The sequence below is a fragment of the Tamandua tetradactyla genome, chromosome X (assembly GCF_023851605.1).
Source record: "Tamandua tetradactyla isolate mTamTet1 chromosome X, mTamTet1.pri, whole genome shotgun sequence".
In the NCBI taxonomy this organism is placed as follows: domain Eukaryota; kingdom Metazoa; phylum Chordata; class Mammalia; order Pilosa; family Myrmecophagidae; genus Tamandua; species Tamandua tetradactyla.
This window is the reverse complement of record NC_135353.1, coordinates 162,620,070-162,643,063: the sequence shown is the minus strand read 5'-3', so window position 1 is coordinate 162,643,063 and position 22,994 is coordinate 162,620,070. Positions and strand designations below refer to the sequence as shown.

The window sequence follows — 22,994 nt, the reverse complement described above, 5'->3', positions numbered from 1 at the left end:
TCAACAAATTGACAGAATTACTAAAAATCTCTCCTCCTTACTGAAAAATACAGAAAAATTTTTAAACCACAAAGAAAAGTAGGCTACAGGAGAATCAATTTTGAAAGCAGTGAAAGTGTAAAGAGACGGACTGAGCTGATGCTTCTAAAACCGTTCCATCCCTCAGCAGAGTTTTATTTTAGGGCCCTGCTGTTAGCCCAGATAATACTGCCCGTCGTAAGCCTCAGAGGAAGCTCTCAATCGGGCTGTTTGTTACTCTTGGGAAACACTTGATTTTTGTTTCCTCTGTTGTCTGAGAGCCCACTTCTGAGCTTTTCCATCCACTCTGCCCTGGGAGCCCAAGGAACTTTCACCAACACATCACATGCTCCGTATCAAAAGAAAACAGTGGCTGCTAGAATTCAGGCTCTGTGCATTTCATAAATATGTTTGTTTTTCTGTCTTACAGAAGCTGCAAAGAATCGATACTCCTCACTGTCATTCAGCCTTACCCCGTAAGTGTTCTGTGAGTAAAAGGGCCGCGGCATGGTCTCGGGCTCCTAGCCCCTCTCCCCCACCTTCTGTACCTGCTCCAGGGAAAAAACCGTGGTGACGAGCAACATCAGGGCAAAACAGCACATCCTCATAATACGGCTTTAGAAATCTTGATTATTTGTACTTTCATTGGAGGAAAAAAGAACAGAATGCACTTTCTGAATATCCTGAAAGACAATAAGCTGTTGGGTCCTATGCTGCTCTCACATCTTGGATTTGACACAAAACTCAAGACGTTCCTGTGGCTTCCAGTTTAAGAATCACGAGTGTAGTGGGAATATCTGATTGCAGGAGATTGAAGCATAATTGTTTCTCGTGTCCCCAACCAAATCATTTGGTAGAGAGCCGACCATCCCATGGAGGCCTGTTTTTAAGGTGGTCATTAGAGGAAATATGGTCATGAGAATATGATTTCAGCAGCTGTGGTCGGGATGGTGCAGAGTGATTAAAATCGTATTGCGCTGAATCTTCCAGTTCCCATGATATATTTTTAACTTTATGGAGGTATCATTTGCATACCATAAAATTCACTCATTTCAAGTGTGCAATTCAGTTACCTTTATCACATTTCCCAAGGGGCACAGCCACCACCATGATCCAGTTTTAGAACATGGCCATCACCCAGGGAGACTCCTGGTGTCCAGTTACGGTTAATCCCCTGTTCCCACCCTCACTCCCAGGCAGCCCCCGGTGAACTTTCCGTTTCTATGGATGTGCCTTTGTGCGTGAAGTTCAGACGCTTCAGTTGAACTAAAATATACTGAGGCAAATTCTCCTTTGGATTTTTCCCCAAACATTCACGGTCAGTCCCTTAGCTGGCCTTCGAACCAGCGTAGCAGATTCCCACCTGCTTCAGCTTCTCCTTTCCCTCCCACAGAGTTGGGGTATTTCTCCATTTATCAAAGGACTTCAACATTTGTCAGTCGTCATCTTCTGACCAATCTTGTCATCCCTCTTTGTCATATTTTCCTCCTAGGCTCTGTAGGCTAGGTATTTCAGGCTGAAACATATAGATATATTTAGGATTCTGATAATACCACAAATCGAACTAAGCAAGACAACAAACACATCACACCATCCAGGATACAACTTTGTATAGTAAAAGCTCAGTTTTCTGTTGACTGTGACTTTTAGTCCCAGCTCTTTGACACAACTATACACACATGTGAATTTGACAACTGAGGAGGCAGCGGGATGTAATGGAACCAAGATTTGAGCTCTCATGCTCATAGCCAGACTGACTCTTGTACCTGTTCTGAACCCCCCCGTTTTCCTCACCAGAATGAGGAGGGGGTCAGGTGGCACTCCTCCAAGGGTCTTCCCACTTGACCTTTCCCTGATTCTGCAGTTCCTTCAGTGTGCTTCCATATAAATTACAGCTGGGTGGCTTTTCGATTATTTCAAGTAACCAAACTGTCATTCACACTTGCTACAGATCTTCAAATCTATGCACGCTGCATTTGTTTGCAGTGGGCAGATGTATTTTGGTGAAGCCAGTGCAAATGCTGATGAGAAGCAAGTGATTGAGCAACTATCAATTCCTATTGGAACTTCAAGTTGACACTGTCTTTCCTGAATTCTCTCTCCCTACCTCATAGCCTATTAGAAATGCAAGCTCAGGACCATTTTACTTCAAACCAGGCTATTTTTTGTAAAATAATGTTTCACCCTGTGCCATAAACTTAAAGGGGAGAGGAGTTATGCATTTAAGTTCAGTGTTGCGTCTTGTGGCTCTGCTTGCTCTTTCTGGCCATTTGAGTCTATGTGACTTGTTTGTTATTCATATGAATACCCATTACTGTCCGTGAATCACGGACTTCCCTTTTAACAGAAAACCTGGAGTTTTCCAAATCCAAGTGGTCCTTGCTGTGATCCTATATTGAAAGTTGGCCTTTGGCCCCAAGATTTAGGAGCAAGTGCTGCAGGTACTTATTGTCACCGCTCTGCCCCTCTGAGTCACTCTCTCCTCCTGGTGTATTGCCAATGAAGTCTCATCTTTGACTTTCCTCTGGCCAGCTCTCCTTTCTGGAATGTCTCCCTACTATACACCCTCTGCTCCTACCACCTCCTCGGCCTAGGCTAATCCTGCTCACACTTCTATCTCAGCACAAGTTCTAAATGCTCCCTCAAGATTTCTCATCCTGGGAGCTAGTGACATCTTGGGCCAGGTCACTCTCCATGGAGGAGGCTGTCCTGTGCCCTGTAGGATGGTGAGCAGTGTCCCTGGTCTCTACAAGCTCCATGCCAACAGGTGTGACAACCAAAAATGGCTCCAGGTATGTCCTCTGGGGGCAAAATTGCCCTGATTGAGAACCACCGTCCCACCTGAAGTCTTCCCTTCCCGTTCCAACCCAAAGTGGCTTTTCCTTCCTCTGAACTGTAGCAGTTAAAAGAAAGGAGTTGCAACTTCAAAGTTATATAAATAGATACATTTAGCTGGTTTGCATTACAGACAGATAAAGTAATACCCCATTTAATACCCTAAATCATTTCTGGACCTGATGTTGAGTTTCATTTATTTGCTAAACATCCTCTCAGAAAGCAGGCTTGATGCGGAAACAGATGACCTAGCAGACTGAAAGTCCATAAAGTCTACTTTTATTACCAACAATAAAATTAGCATTTTCATTTCTTTTGCAACTTGCTGGTCAGCATTTTTTATGTTGCATTTCTTCTGCATAATAAGGGCCAGTAAAGACAGAGACCTGATATTTACCCTCTCCTGCCACACTCCACATGTGCCAGGGCACCCAGCCACAGAAATCAATCCCCAAAGAGGCCCAGGCCAGGGGGGCCTGGGAAGAGAGGCTTGGGAATCCCTGAAATCCTTTATAAGAAGTAATTCTTACAGGTTGCTACCTAATTTGTCTTTAAGTATTATGGAGGGACCCTTGCATTTTTTACTTTTTTTCTTAGCAAAAAAAAAAAAAAAATGTGAAAAAGACAAAAAGAAGCTAGAGAAGCAGAAAAATATCCATTGGCAAATCTTTCTTCCAGAGACAACAAGTGTAAATATTTTGTCCTATTTCCTTCCCATCTTTTTTCCTATCCCTTTGTCAGCAATTGAGCTCATATTGTACATACAATTTTATTCTGCTTGTTTCACTTAATATATCAGATGCATTGTCCCACGTCATCAGTAATTCTTTATAAGCAACATTTAAATGACTACAAAACTTTATCTTGAACCAAGCTTTATTTAGCCAATCCCCTATGATTAGGCCCTTTACACTGTTTTTAATGTTTTTCTATTATAAGTAAGTCTGCAAAGAATATCTTTGGGTATAAATCTTTATCCATATTTAGTAGTATTTGTCCATGATGGAATTTTATAAGGGAATTTCCAAGTTACTTGTGGATTTTTTTTGTTTTGTTCTGATACACCATCTTCCTTCCTTATACTACTTTCATCTTTTAATTACAGGTATTTTCCTGGGCAGCTCCTTCCTTCTTTTCTTTGACTCTGCCTCCCATAGTTCCCAAGCTGAGAATTTCCAGAACTTCCCAGTCCAATCTTAACTAGGCTAGAAAGTATTTAGAGTCTCTATAGCCTCCCCACACAGCCCCCCACCCCACCCCCTCACCTGGGTCTGCCTGGGCTGACTCTCTCTCTCAGTTCCCGCGTCCCTGGGCTCCCAAACTTCATATACCCTCAGGTTTCTTCTAAGCCAAAGAGCAGAAAGCCCTACTACTTGCCTGCCTCCCACTTGCTGGCCACCCTCCGCTGTGTTCCCCATGCCTGCGGGAGGCTACATACCTCTTCGCACACACCCAGATAGCAAATGTATCGGAGCCCCCACCATGCTGTCTTGGCTTGTACCATGCCAAGCACAGCAGCCCAGCTTCCAAGTGAGCGCGCCTGTGGGATTTCTCTGGCCATAGGAGCCTGCTCATGGGGAGGCCAGAAGTGACAAGGAATTAATTAACAAGCCCCAGGAGCAGCCATGCCATCGGTGATTGACAGGAGGGGATAGCTAAATACCCCAGCTCCTTCACTCCGTGGACAGCATGTCTCTAAGGCATGTGGTCTGCCTGGTTCTCGTTGGCGAGCCTTTCCCTCAGAGACAACCACTGAAAACATTTTGTCCTATTTTCTTCCAGCCTCTTTTTTATCTATGCCTTGTCAGTGGTTGAGGTCATATAGTATGTGCAATTTTATTCTGCTTGTTTCTCTTAAAACAATAGCACAAGCTTTCTCCCATATATCATCAAGAATTCTTTATAAGCATCATTTAATTGGCTGCAAAGCATTACATTGAACCAAGATTTATTTAACCCACCCCCAGTGGTCACTAGTAGGTTTAAGCTCCAGTTGCCTGTGGTGGTGATTTACTTAAAAGGAATGCTTAATTAGCTTACTTCCCTTCTTTGTCTCCCTTCTCCCATCACCTACCATTGTCCCCAGGAGTCTCAGCCCCTGCTTTTGGGGGACTCCAAACTAATTCACTATAGACTCAAACTCACTCTCTTCTGTACCTGACCCGCCTGGCTGCGCCGCAGTGGTCGGTGCTCCTCCGAATCTGTATTGCTGCCCCCCCACCCTACCTTTCCTGTCCTCAGGGTCCCGCAGATCTCAGACCACCCCAGCAGGTTCCCCAAGGGACCTTCTTTATCTCCAGTCTCCCACCCTCCAAGCACATCTTCTCATGCCCTACAGAGTGATCTTTCTAAAAGGCAAATCAGTCCAAGCCAACTTGCTGCTAGCAATTCTAGGAAATCATTAAAATTTCGTGGCTGAGCCTGCCACGTGCCTAGTCTCATCTCACGCGTGGCCTGTGCATCCCAGCCAATGGCTGTACTTGCTCTTCCCCGAACACACAAGTTCTTAGGTTATTTCACGTCTTCTTGTTTTTGCATGTGCTGTTCCACACTGTCTATCTAGTCAACTAGGGCTGGCCTTTGAAGTCTCACCCAGACTTACCTGGCCTAGCTACATGTTATTGTGCAACAGACATGCATAGCAGGCTTGAAGAGCAGATGTGGCCAGTGTTCACCCTTTGGATCCCTTTGGATCCCGATCTCTTTACCATTCCCATGCACGTGGGGTCCTGGGAGGCTCTCCCACCCCCCAGCCAGCACCTCGGTCCCTTTGTGGGCAGGCTGCCCTTGGGCTGCTGGCACCTGCTCTGATGGCCCAAGGAGAGCCTAATGTCCCTGGGGATATACAACCTTCCTGGGGATGGCCCTTATTCAGTGACCAATGTGAAAGGGGTATAGGCACTCCAGCTCTCTTATCCCTGAACAGGACGATTCTGATGCGTGGTCTAAACCAGGGCTCAACAAATTACAGCCCATGGGCTAAATCCAATCTGCTACCTAGTTTTATAAATAAAGCTCGTTGCAATACAGCCATGTTCATTCATTTGCAGATTGTCTGTGACTACTTTCACGCTCCAAAGGCAGAGCGGAGTAGCTGTGCCAGACACCGTATGGCCTGTAAAGCCAAAGATATTTACTGTCAGACCCTTTACAGACAAAGCTTGCCAACCCTAGACCAATGCTATCTGTAGTGCTTTCCTCCATGGGAATGTACTCGATTTTTGTACCTTTACTTGGCCTATTTCCCAACTCTTTCCCAGTTTTCCCTGGGCACACTTCCTAAGAAATCTGTTTCACCCTAATCCTTGCTTCAAGCTCTTTGCCTCAAGCTCTTTGTCTAGGGAACCCAAAACTAAGGCGACTCGGTAAATAAAATGTGAATGAAAAACCCCATCCCATCTGCCTTTTGTTGCCTTAAGGAACCACCATGCCTACCCTTGCATGCTGACCAGTGGCTTGGGTATCTAACCAAATATTTACTCCATGCCTATCATCTAAGTAGCACTGTAGAGCTGCAGGGATTGCAACTTTGAGACCTCACACTTCAGTTTCAGAAAATAACCTTATTTATGTAGGGCTTTTTTCAAAATATGTTCTTGTGACTTCTAAGAGCATCCGAAAGCATCAGGAGCATGCCACACATCTATCATGGCCACCTTAGCAACAGGGAGTTTGGAAAGAGGAGCAGGGGTTGATTAGTGTCCTTTAATTTAAAATTAATTAACAGCAGGAGAATCTAATTATTCTAAATGGTAATTACTTGTCATTTCCACCACGGGATATGAAGCGCTTATGATCAGCACCTCCAGGTTTGGAGGTTGCTCAGAATTAAGTTGCCAGGTTTTATGGGTGCTGCGCATTCTATGTTTTTGCAAAGAGAAATCCAAGTTAAAACTGCGGCAATGCCTGGTTGACACGATGCCATGTACCACCGGTGACTGCAGCCAACGAAAGAAGCCATTACTTTGTTGATCCTCATGAAGTAGGCTGCAGACTTGGAGAGTTTAGGTTTTCATGATCAAAAAGTAATTTAAAAAAATGTCAATGATATGAAACACAGTCACTAACCCAGAAATAAATAAGAAAAATGTACCTGTTGGGAATTTGTAGTTAGAACTTTATCCCAGGTCTACAGACTTTGCATTGTGTGTAAAATAATATTGACCTAACAGCCTTGGTTATTTGGTTTCCTTTCTGGTCTTCCTGGTCAATAAATATGGGGATAGGTCTACATGAGGTGGCATGCTATACCAACAGAGAGAAAAAAGGGGTGTCCCCAGCTTCTCAAGTTCTGCTATCTGGGATCATTTAGTTTGGGGGTAAATAACTCTATGGACTTCCATGACTCCCGAGAACATGGCTATGTTCTAAGATTATACAGTCAATGCTATGCATCCCTAAACTAAGTTCTATTAAAAATACTTTGCTGTCAAGGCAAGGAATTATGCAAAACATTTGCAGTAAAATGTTGAATTTAAAAATTGGGATGCAGAGAGAATTCAGCCTCAGTACTTGGCACACTGACGGGTGAAATCCATCATTCTCCAACAGTGCTGGGGAAGCGGGTGTTACCGAGTTAGGGTGTCGTGTCTAATTTGTCACTGCTGTACTTAGGGCCGTTTTGCGGGCGTTAAACTCATTGTGCCAAAATAAGTATTGCCAGCTTAAAATCATTAAGGGAAAATAATGTTTCCCTGTCAGGTAAAAAATGGCCTCTCAAAAGCAAATGAATTCCTGAGTTAAACTTACGGGGTTTGCCATTGAAGGTTTCTCTCAGCATTCACTAAACCTTTTAATCACCTGACAGCCTCTGTCCCTCCCAGGAGTGCCACATAGCTGCCTTGTAGAAATGAAAACCTGAGCACTGTGACGATGTGGCTTTCTTCCTGAAGTGAAGCCAGAACTCAGGATGGGACTAGCCAGGGGGACCCTCAGGCTCCACGGGCCACCAGGCCCGACCTGTTTCTAGTACCTTCTCTGCTGCCCTAACCAATCTATTAAAATGCCTCTGTGAGGAAGCAGGTGTCCATGAGCAGGAGGTTATAAGTACCCCCATTGTAACCATATCCCACTAATAATGGAGCGCCACACAGTGGGGTTCAGCATACTGAACTTCTGAGGAGAACAAAGTAGCCTCGTTTGACAAGGCAATACCACTTTCTTAAATTCTTCCCTGGTAATATCTTTAGGTCATGTTATATGCCCCTTGACTAGTTACTAGATAGTATAGGGTGGTCAGAGAAGAATTTGGATTGGAAAGTTCAGGAGGTGTGGAAGTACGACTGAGTAAGCAGTTTTCTTCTCTCTGTCACAGGAATAAGACAAACAGCAGTCAGGGTTAGGGGCACTGTGTTTCTGGGAAGGTGGGGCTGCCTCGTGAAAGCAGGAATGGTATGCAGTGCCTCACGCCTCTGGGCTCTGAAAGCTCCCAGGTTGCCTACTGGGGTGTGGCAGGGGAAACCCTGGACTTGGAATCAAACGGCCTGGGCTTCCACCAGGAATCCAGCATTCTGGCTGGGGAGCTTCGGGGAAACCAGTTTTTTCTAAAAAACAGGAAATGAACTCGCCCCTGTATGATTTACTGGTTAATCATGGCTAAACTTGGCCCATGGTTATAAAAACCCCCATGAGGACACCTCGGCTCATCGCATGGGCTCTGTGGTAGATAAAAGGCACGTGGAGCATGTGCACAGCTCTTCGTTGAGGAGTAACAGTTCAGGGTTTTGTTTGGTTTGGTTTTTAAGAAGGCAGCTGTTCTCTCAAATTGTCTCACATGAATGGAAGGTGTGATGGTCTCGAGGCCAACCGCTCACCCACCCCATCCTTGGAGATGTTGCTCTTAGAAAAGGGTGGGGTGGGGTGCAGGAGAACTTCCAGGAATAACAGGATTCGTCTCGTACTAAGGCAAAAATTCCACCCAGGGACCCGCCACACACACCCACCCACCCACCCACCTACTCACCCACCATGGCTTTTTTTAATTATGGTCAAATACATATAAGATAAAATTTGCCATTTTAACCATTTTAAAGAAAACAGCGCCTTCACGATGTTGAGCACCCATCACCAGCAGCTCTTTCATTACCCCCAAAGGCAGCCCTGTGCCCACTGTCCCCTCAGCACCCGACCCCCGGCAACCACGAATGAATTTACCTATTCTGGCTATTTTATATAAATTGAGCCATATAATTGAATGTGATTTTTCATGTCTGGCTTCTTTTACTCACCATGTCTCCAAGGTTCATCCACATTGCAGCCCGAATCAGCACTCCATTCCTTTCTATGGCTGAATAATATTCCATTGTATGGCTGTGCCACGTTTTGCTTATCTGTTCTATCACGTTGTTTTTCCTTTGGTCTCAAATCTACTTATATCTGTCAGATGTGGGACTTTTTATTGTTTTTTATTTTAGTTGAAATCCAAACTACAGGTCACACTGATTGGCTTTTGTGCCTTGAGATTAACACAATACACAGTTGGTTGAGCCTCTGTGTGGATTCTAGTGTCAATTCCTAGAATTCTTTAAGCCACAGCCTTAGTGTCTTAGGACTTTATAGTATGATAAACATTAGGTTGAACCATATTCAGTTGCCAATATTTGACCATTTTAATCTATAAAATGGCAATCGTATGATTCAAACTAAAGATTTACTTTATATATTAGGTTCAATAGAGAATGGTGTTCTTTTTTAAAAAAATAATTCAGTGGTGCCTGAAATATAGTACACATCTGCTAGATGACTTCTCCCTTAGGCTTCATTATAATTCCACTCCAAGGATGAGTCTCAGATGGAGTGGCTTTACCAAGCTCAAGGGGTGTCCCTGGATCCCAGCACCCATCTAAGCAGGTTCTCCCATTGCACGTCCAATATCCGAGGAAGAAGACCCGAGTCACTCAGCCCCTCTTCCCAATAAAAGAAGGGAAAGGATCGTGAAGTTACAAAGAGCCTATAATTTGAGGCAGAATATGAAGTCACCTCTTAATTGTAAGTCAAGGTCTCCTCTCTGCCCTGCCCAGTAAGATCACAGGTTACCCACAAGAGGCTGAAGCTAAGGTTGCAGTAACACACAGCATGGGTGCTCCAGAGAGAGAGAGAGAGAGAGAAAGGAGTGTGTGTGCATGCATATGTGTACTTCCCTGCTCACATGCCTAAATGCCCTTAATATGATAATAGTAGAATTATTGATCATTGTGTAACTATCAGTGGCTCTTCTTCACCTTATTGAAATAGATAGTTAATAAATCAACTCGCCATAAACCCAACATCAGCTCATTATAAACCAGCATTAGGTTTGACCAGCATCTCCCCTTCCTCATTACGTACAAAACCGTGTACTAAAAGCAGGGCTTCTGTACTTTCAAAGTGATCATTTAAAAAGATCCTTAGAAACTTGCTCAGTAAGAACATCGAACATGCAGTTTGCAGTCCTGGTCTGATGACTAAATCAAACTTATTAGTTTATGGGCATGACAGGGTTTTGATGGTAGCCATAATTTGCATTTCATCCTTGAATTAGGCATGCACCGAACATTTAGCTCTTTAGCAAAAATATTGCATATCTTTGAAGATTAAAAATGGAGAACAACTGTTAAGGTTTGCATTATGTTACAAGTAATCAGATAAATGTTTTCTTCTCCTTCCAGTCTCCCAAATCAGCATTTATTAGTGCTGCGAAAAAGGCAAGATTAAAGTCCAATCCAGTCAAAGTGCGCTTCTCCGAGGAGGTCATCATCAACGGCCAAGTGTCGGTGAGCCACCTATGTCTGCTGCATGATTCACAGAGTTTCCAAGGCAGGGCTGTGCCCGCAGCAAAGCTAGTGGCCCCACTGGAATGAGAATCCAGAATTGGTTGTTGACTATCACAGGGTTGTTGGATTTCAAATCTCAGGATCATAAAGAGAAATCATCAAGTCTTGCCCGAATCTTCTCTAACATAATCAGAATATGCAGTAGTCCAGTTTTTGCTTAAATGCTTCTCATATCAGAAACCTCACTATTTTGGAAAGCAGTTCACTCGATTTGGGATCACTCACCTTGCCTGATATGAATATGCCTCCTCAAAACTTCCACCTGTTTCTTCCTGTTCTGCCAGCTAAGCATTATTCCTTAGACCAGCCCTTTATGTCTTTTGAGAAAGGTATTTTGTTTCCCCTAAGTTTCTTCTTATCCAAAACAAAGGGCTCTCGTCTTTCAACTAATCAAAATGGCAAAGAACAAATGATGGAACGGTTTTGTATCTGCAGCCAGAACTAAAAAATAAATAAATAAATACTGCCCAGATCTCCATCAATAGGTCACGATAAAGATCATGATTTCTCAGGCATGTAATTGATCTTCCAAATGAGTAATGCAAGCAGCAGTAGGATGCTTCATTTGCCACTTGGGTCAAAATATAGCTCAGTGTTTGTAGTTTGTAGAACACGTCACCCAGGGCCCTGATACTTTCTGGTCCTTTGAAATGCCAGATGTTGTCTTTGTTGTTGCTTTTTAAATAAACTCACAAGGATAAAATCTCACCCTTGCTGTGCCCATTATGGCACACATAATGGGCACAGCCCAGAGGCTGATCCTGGGTCTGAATTTGAAGATACCTAATGCCAAAAGGATACCTTGGTTGGCCTTAGAGATTTCGTTTTCTATGTCCTGAGTAGAATACTAGCCCGGTGCTGCTCCTGTAAAGCACAGAATTCTAATTTCACTGACTTATCACCCGTTTTTTTTGTTAAATAGGAGACTGTTAAGGACAATTCACTTCTTTTTATGCCAAACGTTTTGAAAGTCTATCTGGAAAATGGGCAGACCAAATCATTCCGCTTTGACTGCAGCACCTCCATAAAGGTAAGACGGCTTCTCAGCCCTGGGAGCCAACACTGCCAGGGGTGCTCTGAGAGCCCCATGGTTGTACCTGGGTGGCAGGAGCTTCTTCCAGAATTCTCCTGGGTTTTTTTCCTGAGATATTACTGGTTGCTCCCACATGAGGTAGTGTGTGAATGCTTGAAAACAAACCCAAACCAAAAGCTTGAGCTATGGAGGGTATGCTCTCTCTCTCTTGCTCTCTCTCTCTTTCTCTCGCTCTCTCTCTTTATTGGTGTTGAGAAACAATATAATATGCTATCAGTGAAGAAACACCCAGGCCACTCATTTTAATGTGACTGTGGATTAATTAAAATAGCATGACTCCCAGGAAGGCTTGGCACCCTGCCCAAAGCCAGCATGAATCCTCAGCAAAGTCAGCTGCCAAGATTAAGATGTTAGCTGTTAATTGACTATCTGCCCCTCTGGTGTCCAGCCACAACAAGGGGTAGAGTCGTGTAAAGATAACACTTTTAGTTGCCATAGCCAATTGCATAGAAACAATGCATAAAAAGGCAGAAATGAAGCATGCATCTTAGGGGAAAGTGTAAAAATGAAGAGTCACAAAGCACTCCTAAGAGTTCAGAGCCACAGGTGAGTTTTATATAATGAGTATTATGGCAAAGCATATCGGTTTCTTTTTCCCCCCTATGCTTCCTCCCCAGGGGGAAAAAAATAAAGTGCACAGTCTCTTTTTTGTTGGACAAAAGTGTGTTCAGAAATGGATTGTTCCCTGGTGCTCCATCAGCCTAAAAATAGAGTTTCTTCAAGTGGCACAATAAAAAAAGATTTTTATGAGGGGGCAAAAGTAACTAGTGATGATCTGTAAAATAATCTATCAAGAGAATATTGACTCTGCACTAAAAATGTCTATGAATGGGCAACCTCCTATTCTCAGTTTTTTTTTTTTTAATTAATCGGCATAGATCCTTATGCATGGAACCATTTCTGCAAAGGCCCATTCACTGCGTATTCCTGTTGTCATGATACCAGCAAGCAGCTTGTTTCGAACTGCTTTTAACATGTAGTGATTTAGCAGGTAATAGAGCAGACTATATAAGTGAATTGATGATTGAACAGCTAAATCATCCTTAAACCATTCCGGATAAAATAGTAACTTCCCTTGCACAAGGCTACTCATTTTAAATGGTCATGACCGAAAAAGACCTTTTCTTTTTTTTCTACTCAATATCAATTTATGGTGAGATGTGGATCAATTATTGATTAACTAACCCAGGTGTCGGCAAACTTTTTCTGTAAATGGCCAGATAGTAAATATTTTAGGCAATGAGGGCCATTCAGTCTCTGTCCTTTTATCACAAAAACAGCCACAGGCTAATGCAACAACTAATGGGCATGGCCAGATTTGGCCCACGGGCCATAGTTTGCTGATCCCTGAACTAACCTATAGAGATAGGTGAATACAGCCCCCTGGGCACCTGGTTCTTTGTTACCCACTCATCCGGAAAGCTCATTATTGAACTTCCTACCCAGTTGAAGATGTAGGTGAGAACTTGGATGCATTTCTTAACAGATACAAATCTAAATTTAAAAGCAAGCCCTGTCACAAATTCCTCCGGACTCTACTATAGCGACCCATGCTAGACTCAGTTTGACTTCTCCAAGGATTATGAATGGCAGTGAGGAGCCGAGGAGCAATGCAAAGAGTTCAAATCAAGTTAAAGTTGTCTCTTCTTATATCCTAATGGCCTTACTATCACAACAGACACAGGCCAGTAGGTGGAAAATAGAAAGATTATTGTTAGGAGTGGCATGTGGTACCGTTGAATAAAAATTGCCCAAATTCTTGCGACAGCATCACAACAAGGGAAAACTATTGCTAATAATTTTCCAGGGTCCTCCCTATTGGTTCAGGGAAATGTTTAGGGCCTTGAGCAAAAATTATGAAGCAAAGAATCTTTTTTATGAAATTCTACACAGTCAAGGAATATCTTTTGTGATTTTTCTGGGGGAGGGGCGGGGATCTTTGTTTTACTGGGGCCTGGAGATATTGGGAAAGGTCCACAGAGAAGAAGCAAAACATTAGAGAAATTGGCAAAAGAAAACCCTATGGCAGAGATTCTCCACCTCCGTACCATTGACATTTGGGGCAGATAATTCTTTGCTGCAGGGGCTGTCCTGTGCATTGTGGGAGGCTTTACAGAATCTGTGGCTTCCACCCACTAGGTACTAGATGCCAGTAGCAATGCCCTTCCCCCACCCACACACACACCCACTGGACAAAATTGCTCCCGGTAGAGAAATTATCTTGAAAAAGTTTAAGGGGCCATTTACTAATTTTAAGTGCATGAAAAAAAAGAGGAAAGATTGAAGAGATTGGTTTTTCTTGGCAATAAATGTGTGTGGCTACGTGTGTATATATGGCACAGCTTTCTCAGTGATAAATGTTGCATCCTGCTGAGAACGCTTGCTCCTTCCACCTTCCCCAGAGATTTAAAATAAAGGCTAATATGCCTTGTTATGGTGCCCTAACTCTGTTCCAAACTGAGTCAATAGTAACACCATTCTGAGACAGGTATTATTATTCTCTCCAGCTTACAGATAGGGAAACTGAGATACAGGGAGATTAAATAACTTGCCCAAAGCAGCACAGCTAAGCAGCAGCAGAGCCAAGGTTAGAAACCAGGCTGTTTCCAGAGCCCACGTTCCTAACCACTATCCTACTTCTATGACAGAAGGGTAGAGCAGGGGTCCGCAAACTGTCTGTTTAGGGCCAGGTAGTAAATGTCATGGGTTTGTGGGTCATTCAATCCGTGTGGCTCCCTTGCTGCAGCACCAAAGTAGCTGGAGGCAACATGTAAATGGAGGGGCGCGTCTATAAAACAGGAAGACTGGCTGCAGGCTGGATTTGACCCCTGGCTGCAGTCTGCCAACTCTCAGAGTTGGCAAAAGTGCCATCCCATTTAGAGGAAAAGGGGATTGAACTGACTCTACTCCACAGTATATTGACAACCTTTCTCATTTGGCACTCACCTGATAGGTAAGCCCTTCCTCCAGCCATTTACCTTGTTGCTTCTCTGTTCTGAACTGCATTAAGATCTTGGGTAGTGAGGGAGGCCATGAATTCAGGACAAGAGAAGGACAATCTCCTTTCTCTACATTTCTGGAGCAGCAAGCTTCAGAATCAACCAAAGGTATAAGATTAAAAATCCGAAGCCCACATATGTGATGCTTTTCGGTGGCAATAGATGAAACACAAGGACTGCCTCAATTTTGATCACACCTTGTCGATGTTTCCTCTGCCAGGATGTCATCTTAACCCTTCAAGAGAAGCTCTCCATCAAGGGCATCGAGCACTTCTCCCTCATGCTTGAGCAGAGGACGGAAGGGGCAGCTACCAAGCTGTTCCTGCTTCATGAACAAGAGACTCTGACTCAGGTCTGTGAAATCTCACCCTCGAGTGGCGATGCTGGGGAGAGCCACGGGCACCCGATGCCGAGTTCTTCCTTCCTAGAGCCCTTAAAGTGACCTAACTGCATCCCTGGGTACCCCCCCGTCCCCCAAAGGCAGCACTGGCATTGGAAACAGATTTGATTTTACAAGGTGATGTTTCACTTTTTATCGACTATTCACAGGCTGCAAGTTGGTCTCCCAATTAGATTTGTCATTCAGAGATTCAGCAGCTCCTCCTTGAGAAATGGGCTCTGGAGAATTCTGTTTTGTTATTGTAATGACTTGTTCACCCATTTTGATCATCCAGCTCTTGAAAGTGCTAAAAAAAAATGGCTCCTGAGATTACTTAAATGAAGCTGAAATCAGACTTAGTTGTTTTAAATTCCAGCTCCATACTTCAGACGATTTTCAGAAGCCTGAAACCCTGCCCCAGTCCTGCCCACTGTAAATACGGGATCCACCAGTGTGTCCCAGTTCCTGGTTGCCAAGATGCCACCCCCATCTGTTTTCTTGGGAGACAGCAGACTGTTTAGCGGCAGAACTCATCGTGGCACCCTGACTTTTCTTGTGGTTCCACAGAGTCTTTGTTGGCTGTTTAAGGGATTTGGATCAATTCTTCGTAAATAGGAGAGTTCAGTGATGAGGGAACTTCAGGGAGGCGGGCAGGAGGGGACACCAGGGTGTGTAGCCAAGAGTCGGGACACTACCATAGGCATGAAGTAGCATGAGGTGTCATCACACTAAGGTGATTCCTGGCTGTCCCATAATTAAAGCTGGTGTCTCACACATTGGGTCCCACAGATATGCCCCACTCTCTCAATGAGGCCCAACTCAGTGTTAATGAACCAGTTAGAAAGTTGCCATTTGGGCTGATTTATACTCCTCCACCTAAACCCGACCTATTATTTCTATCAGGTCTAAATCAATATACATTAGATAGATGATAGATTTTTAAAGCAGTTAATGGGTGCTTATTCATTTAATCTGTGCCAAAACATGATTGGAAAGAGGCGGTATATTTTATACTTCATTACAGGGAAATAACCCCTGATATTCAGAAACCCAAATCTGAAAGGTCAGTGCCTGAGTTTGCATCACCCTAGAAGTGGGCCCTGAGACAAGGACTTGAATCCAAGTGGTTTATTTGGGAGGAGATCTCAGGAAAGGCCAGCAGGAGAGCAGGGAAAGGAAATGGGGAAAATTGGGAAACCAATAAAGAATGTATACTCAGACCAGTTAGCACTGTTGGCAACTGGAGCGCAGTCCAACTGGGGAATTCTGGGAAGCGATGCAGCACCTGCCTCAGTGTTCTCCCAGCCGTGGGGTGAGGCGGCCGGGACCTCTGTCCACCAACGCGCTGTCCCGAGGGCGGGTCCTGCCTGGCGATTCCACTTTGCCGGGTGCTGGCGGACGGTCGCAGGGGCCTGCAGGAACGAGCCTTCCACCTGTAGCAGTCAGTGCCCAGGGCACATGGGCACAGCACCAACAGCCAATCACTGGGAGGCTATGGAAACCCCAGCCAACACTGGGTGTAAGAGAATTTCCCAATCTTCTCTAAACTTCCATCTACGATATGGCCTTTATATGAAAGCTTCAAGCTGGTTTAATTGGGCAAAAATTCTTTAAAATTCTCTTCTGGTGCTGTGTAACCATGACTTCTTGTTCCAGCTGGATTCCCAATTTTAAAAAACGTTAGCCAGAAACAAACCATCAAAAACTCTAACAGGGATTCACCCCCTTACCCTTCTAGGAGAAGCTTTTCTAGAATCAGGACTAAAATCAAATTGCTAAAAAGTAAGTATTATCTCTAGAAAAGTAAAGTGATTTAAAAGTCCTGTAGCAAGCCAGCCCTAGGCCGTTCAAAGAAATGCATCAGAAAACCATGTCCAGTAAAATATAGGGATGATGGATGGGGGAGAAAGTATAAGAAATTATAATCTGTCCAGTAACAAAAAATCATGTAAAACATTTATTTTAATGAAAACCCCCCAAAAGAACTCCTAAGCAACTGTACCTGACTTTCTAATCACTTGATGCTAAATTTCTGTCTAGAAAATACTATTTATATAATATTTAAACTTTCCAAGAAATTGTGGGTTTTTTCCAAGACTGTTACTATTCCAATGAACTATCATTTCTAATGAGCTTAATGCACTTTTTGTATTACATTAATTTTATTTTCCCAAACTAATTTGTGTATCTTGCATGGGCCAGAGTAGGTGTCTTTGGTTTTTCACTCACTGCACTGTGACTCAGCACTGACCTTTTGTGAGGGGCCCTAGGTAGAGGTTGGTCCCGGTTTTGATTGCATTTCCTACTTTTGATGGCCTTCCTGGGAGCCGATGAGGGTGGGAGGGATGAGTGAGGGGAGATGTGAGCATGCTGCAACGCAAATGGGGTTAAGACGCCTGTCTTGAAGAAGCCTTTCTCCGAGAAGCCACTCTATGCTGGGCTACCCTGATGTTCCCATTTATGATGTGTCTCTCTGGGGTGCCCATCTCTGTGGTGACCCTCTCTCAGGTGTCCCTTTCTATGGTGGCTCTCTCTGGGATGTCCCTTTTAACGATGCCCCTCCCTGGTGCCCCCTTTTATGGTCCCTCTCTCTCTTGTTAGATGCCACTGTCTAATCTGCTTCTCTCTAATAAGCCTCTCTATGCACCTCAGCCGGGAAGAATAAAAATGCATGCATTTGGTTTGGTTTTGGGTTTTTGGTCTATGTTATATTTTTCTGCAGAAGGACTAAGAATGGGGGGCGGTAAAAATTGTTCCAGGCATAGTGCCTGGTGTTATAGGAAGGGTGCCTGGGTTGTTGATGGCATAACCCAAATAATGGAGCCTATTGACAGTAACAACAGATACAAGATGGCTTATGGAAAATTCAGGAAAGAGAGATTCTAACCATTAATTAAAGGAGCCAGGGATATTATGATGCCTGACTTGCTAACGTGAAAGCTGACCTTCTGACCAAATACCCCGTGATGTCACAGTGAAACACAGACGCAGGGCTGAGCAGCACCATAGGGCTCTTAGGTTCCCATATTTCCTCCTCCTGGTTTGCTCTATCATCCTCCAGGGCTGAGCGTCCTGTGGCCCCCAGGTCTCATGAGGCAGCCATACGATCCCGCCCACAGCCAGAGAGTAGGCTCAGCATTACTGCTGCACGGTGTGCCTGGACACCAAAGAGTAGGGTCTCCCTTCCCGTTGGAACCCTTCTAGTCAACGAAGCTGACAGTGTAAACTGTAAGAATATATTGGCCTTGGGGCTCAATAATATGATCTTTATTTTGAATTTTTAAATTGCAGCTCAGGACCATTTTTTATTTTGCCAGACTTGTCCCCTCTATAAAAGCAGTGATGTGCAACTGTGTGGCACTGCTGCACGGCTTTAATTTCATTTCGTTGACCCCTTTGAGGGAAACAAAAGAGCTTTTGTCTTCCTTCTTAGAGTCCATTGCCTTTCGTTCATTCAACCGTTTATTAAGTGCCACTATTTATTGACTGATTCCCTGCCTTATTGCAAAAGGATTTTAGAAGCTGACACACAGCTGTTGATCCATAGTGTGACAAGACAAAGGAAAACAAAGCAAAACAATCCAGGGGCCATACTCACAAAGAATCTGGTGCACTCTAAGCTCCTTTAAACATTTGAAAAGTGCCATAAAGTTTAAAAACAAACAAACAGCAGTGTTAGGCAATGACAAACTTTGGCAGACAATCTCTTGCTCCACCCTTGCACCCATTTTTTGTGCTTTCGCCCAACTTTTCACCTGGGTACTTCCAAGGACCAGCCCCTGCAGATCTCCTTGGGAGGACTGCCCTCAGGCTACCGGAGGCCACACTGTCCACAGTCTGGGAGTTCATGCCCCGCTGGGACATCCCTAAACCAATACCTAATGAGTTACTTCTTTGGCTGAAGTCTTCACAGCTGTGTGGCATAATTTACCCTCCAGAGTCCCCTGCAGGCTCAGACTGTGGCTACTCTCTACAGGGCTCACCTGGGGTCACCCCTTTGCTTAGCTGCCTTTCCTTCCCTGACCAGTTTCTCCCACTCCCTTACTGGCCTCTCCCGGGAACACTGCCAGCGTTCTACAATAAATCCCTTACATACTGACCCTCATCCCAGGGTCTGCTTTGGTGGAACCCAACCTAGGTCACAAGGCATGGGCAGTTTTCAGAGAATGAGTGTCTATGAGAAATAAAGAATTTCAACTGTTTCCTTTCCTGGTGTCCAAAAAACAAACAAGCAAACAGACAACTTGTTTCTGTGTTCCTCAGCCAATTCTCTGTGACACTGAAGGATTCTTGTGTGATTGGTCTGTTCTTCTAGGTGACACAGAGGCCCAGCTCCCATAAGATGAGGTGTCTTTTCCGAATTAGCTTTGTCCCAAAGGACCCAATTGACCTTTTAAGGAGAGATCCAGTTGCTTTTGAGTATCTCTATGTTCAGGTATGTGAAAAATTCGACGTGTTTTATCGTAACGCCATGGGGTAAATTGGCTTTGAGATTTTCTCCTGAATTCTTTGAAATCTTCTTTCTCCTTGTCACCCACCCCAAACTCAATGCATTATGAGATGATCCTGTAGTGCTCTCTTTATTTTGAAATAATTTCATGTTTATGAAAATGTTGCAAGACTTGTATGTCTACACTCTTCATCAAGACTCACTGATCGTTAATATCTCACATTTACTTTTTCTTTAGTGTGTGTACATGTTATCTCTTTCCCTCTCTCTCTCATACACACACACACAAACACACACATAAAATTTTTCTGAACCATATGAAAGGTAGTTACTGAAGTCATGCCCCTTTATCTCTAAATAGTTTGATTGTGCATTTTTAAAATTAAATGACATTTGCTTATGTAACCATTGAACAATGAACAAAATCAGGAAATTTAGCATTGATATATTACCATTATCTTATCTACAAATTTTGTCAATCATCCCCAAAATGTCCTTGATATCAATTTCTTTATAGACCCATGATGCCATTTTGCATTAATTGTCGTGTCCCTAAATTTCTTTAAATCTGGAACATTCTTCAGCCTTTCTTTCACTTGTATGACCTTGACAGTTTTGAGAAGTACTAATCAGTTATTTTGTGTAACTCTCTCAATTTGGATTTCCCTGATGTTTCCTCATAATTAGACTGTGGTTATACGTTTTGGGTAGGAGAGCGATGTAAGTGATTTTGTGTCCTCAGTGTATCCCATCAGGAGCCCTTCAATGGTGAGATTAACTTTGACCCATGGTAATTTCTCCATTCCGAAAGTACTACTTTTCCTTGTGTAATTAATAGGTATTTTGTAGAGAGTCACTTTGTGATAGATTCATTACTCTGTGCCTCCTCAAACTATCACCCACTAGCTTTAATTATTCATTGATGATTTTTGCCTGAATCTGTTCTTATTATGATGGTTGAAAAATGATGATTTTTCTAATTCCACTATTTTCTCTTCATTTATTAATTGCCATTCTACTGTAAGGAAGAATTTTCCCTTCCCTGTTATTTTCACTTATTCATTCATTCACTGGGCACTTAGATTTTTCTGAAATAGTGTGATATTTGTTACACTGGAATTATTCATTTCAAAATGGTAAGACTTTGAGAGTACCCTTTGAATACTATCTATATCTGATTCTGGGATGTACACCTCAGAAAATGATGCTTCCAGGAATGAGTATCTGGCAGAATTTTCCCAAAGGCAATTTATCCAATTGTATCTGCAGGAGATGTTCCGATAGTTTTCTAAAACTCCTTCCCATTACTTTCACTTAAATTTCCAGCATAATCCCATTCAACAGTAAGTACTCACTCAATGCTTAAACATCTAGCATTACAACCACTCAAAGATGTTACAAACTCAAATGAAACCTTCCTTCACAAAAAAGGGAGAAAATACAAAAATGAGGCAAAAAACAAAACAAGAAAACCATAACATACTCTCTTTAGCTGAGGATACCTGCAGGCAAGCCTTGCAGGAGCCATTAAGTAAAAGAGAAAAAGCAAAAGTAGGAAAAAGAAAACAAAAGGGAACATTTGTTAACTCTGGGTAATGGGTACACTGCTGTTTGTTTTACTATTCTCAGTGTTTTCTTGTATACCTGAAAACTTTTGCAATCTTTAGAAAGATGGGTGGGAAAAGGAACTAGATGGAAAACAGAATAGAGACAAGACAAAAGTCCTAGAATTAGGAATGGCGACAGAAATTAAACTGGAAATAACCCCGGAGAACAAAAATTAAGCCGAAGAAAGAAGTAGAACCTACTAGGACATTACAGCAGATGGAGGTACTCAGGGAGATGTCAGGTAAACCTGCCCCACCTCAGTGGTCTCTAGAACAGTCTGTGATATTTATAGTTCGGTGGGATGATTAATGTTCAGGAAGAAAATCCCAAGTCATCACAAAAAGACAAATCCTGAACAGGATACCCTGTTTATCAAGTCAAGAAATGTATAGTGTACATAAAAGGTTTTCCACCATGAACAGCAAAACTTCCATTATCTGAGTTCTTAAAGTGTTAAGCTCTGGTCCACTGAGCCCTTCACCTGTACAGGAGCCCTGTTCCTCACCAGGCCAGGTGACCCCGATGTGACTGCATGATAAAAATGGCCTGGTTCTCAGCTGATCTGTTACTACTACACAGTCCTCACATTCCACTGAGGACCAACCCAAGACTCTGCCAGTGCAACTCAGACCTCTTTGTGCCATGGTTCTTAGCTTGTTAGTTGCAAATAAATACTTACAGGGGCTGGACAGGGCATAGCTGTAGACAGTGAGATGCATTTGGTTATCGTTCTCGGTATTTATATACCCAGCCCTTTAAATGGATGATGCTTTGAAACCATTTGACTCTGCTTCTGTTTTAAAACATCATAAGTCCATTGTACTTATACAAGAAGAATATCTTTTGTCTTGGAGATGGGAGACTTCTAAAGTAGACAGAGTATTGCTAAGCACAGTTGTTTTTGAGATGTGCTTGCTCAGATCTACTGCAGTTTATGGAGCTGTCTCTTAGTCAAAAACACATCTTTTATACGAGGGGGCCATCCTCAGGATAGGAAACCCTGTCCAGGGATCTTGCCCAGGGACTAACAGAAGACAGGACAACGGAGGATGTTTCCACATTCCTACCATGGGTGTTGGGTGGGGGTGGGGGTGGAGTAGCCGCCCCTTCGAGGAGTAGCAGTGGGGGGAAGTGGTATGGTGAGTATGGGAGACCAAAATCAAGCCACTGTCATCTTACATAGCCTCCACTGAGAAGAAGAACTGAGAGCTTCTTTGCCTCAGACCCTCTACTCCTAAAATGCCTGCATCACAGAATGCATGGTATATCTAAAATAACACACTTGTCTGTGCCAACATATCTGCAAATGCTGCCTGTGGGCTGATTTTGCTTTTAAGAAACTAAAAAGATGCAATAAAATTAACCTTGAGAACAAATGAATAAGCAGACGCTAAATATCTATATACATATAGATATAGATCATGCTACAAAGACAAAATGTAACCTACTGGGCTCCTAAAGAGGACAACAGCCATTGACTCAATGAAGCACGGAGATGAAAAGAGAGGTTTCCATCAAGAGAATATCTACTAATCGCTGAGTTGTTAATCGGCCATGAGGTATTTCACAGATTTTAACATATATATTAAGAATGAAGCCTAAGAATCCAGACTGTTCTAACTCTTAATTATAATAGGCTGTGGTGATGTTTATGTCCTCTCACCATTAAGAAAGAGATTGTTGCAGCAATTAGTAAACAAGATAATACCTAAGAGGCAGCAAAATGTTTTCAAACACTTCGATAGTGTTTGTTTCCATCTTAACATTTAACGTGTTAATTATGAATGAACTTTTCTAGGTT

The 22,994-nt window shown here is 43.2% G+C and overlaps 1 protein-coding gene across 1 annotated transcript in view; it reads left to right on the top strand.

Annotated features, from left to right (window-relative positions):
* Nucleotides 1-22,994, top strand: part of FRMPD4 (FERM and PDZ domain containing 4) — a 91,027-nt gene that overhangs the window by 45,736 nt on the left and 22,297 nt on the right. The window contains exons 3-7 of the mRNA XM_077145398.1: nt 449-494; nt 10,500-10,604; nt 11,587-11,694; nt 14,977-15,108; nt 19,451-19,570. Of these exons, the coding sequence (XP_077001513.1) occupies nt 449-494; nt 10,500-10,604; nt 11,587-11,694; nt 14,977-15,108; nt 19,451-19,570 (511 nt within the window). The remainder of the gene's footprint in view (nt 1-448; nt 495-10,499; nt 10,605-11,586; nt 11,695-14,976; nt 15,109-19,450; nt 19,571-22,994) is intronic.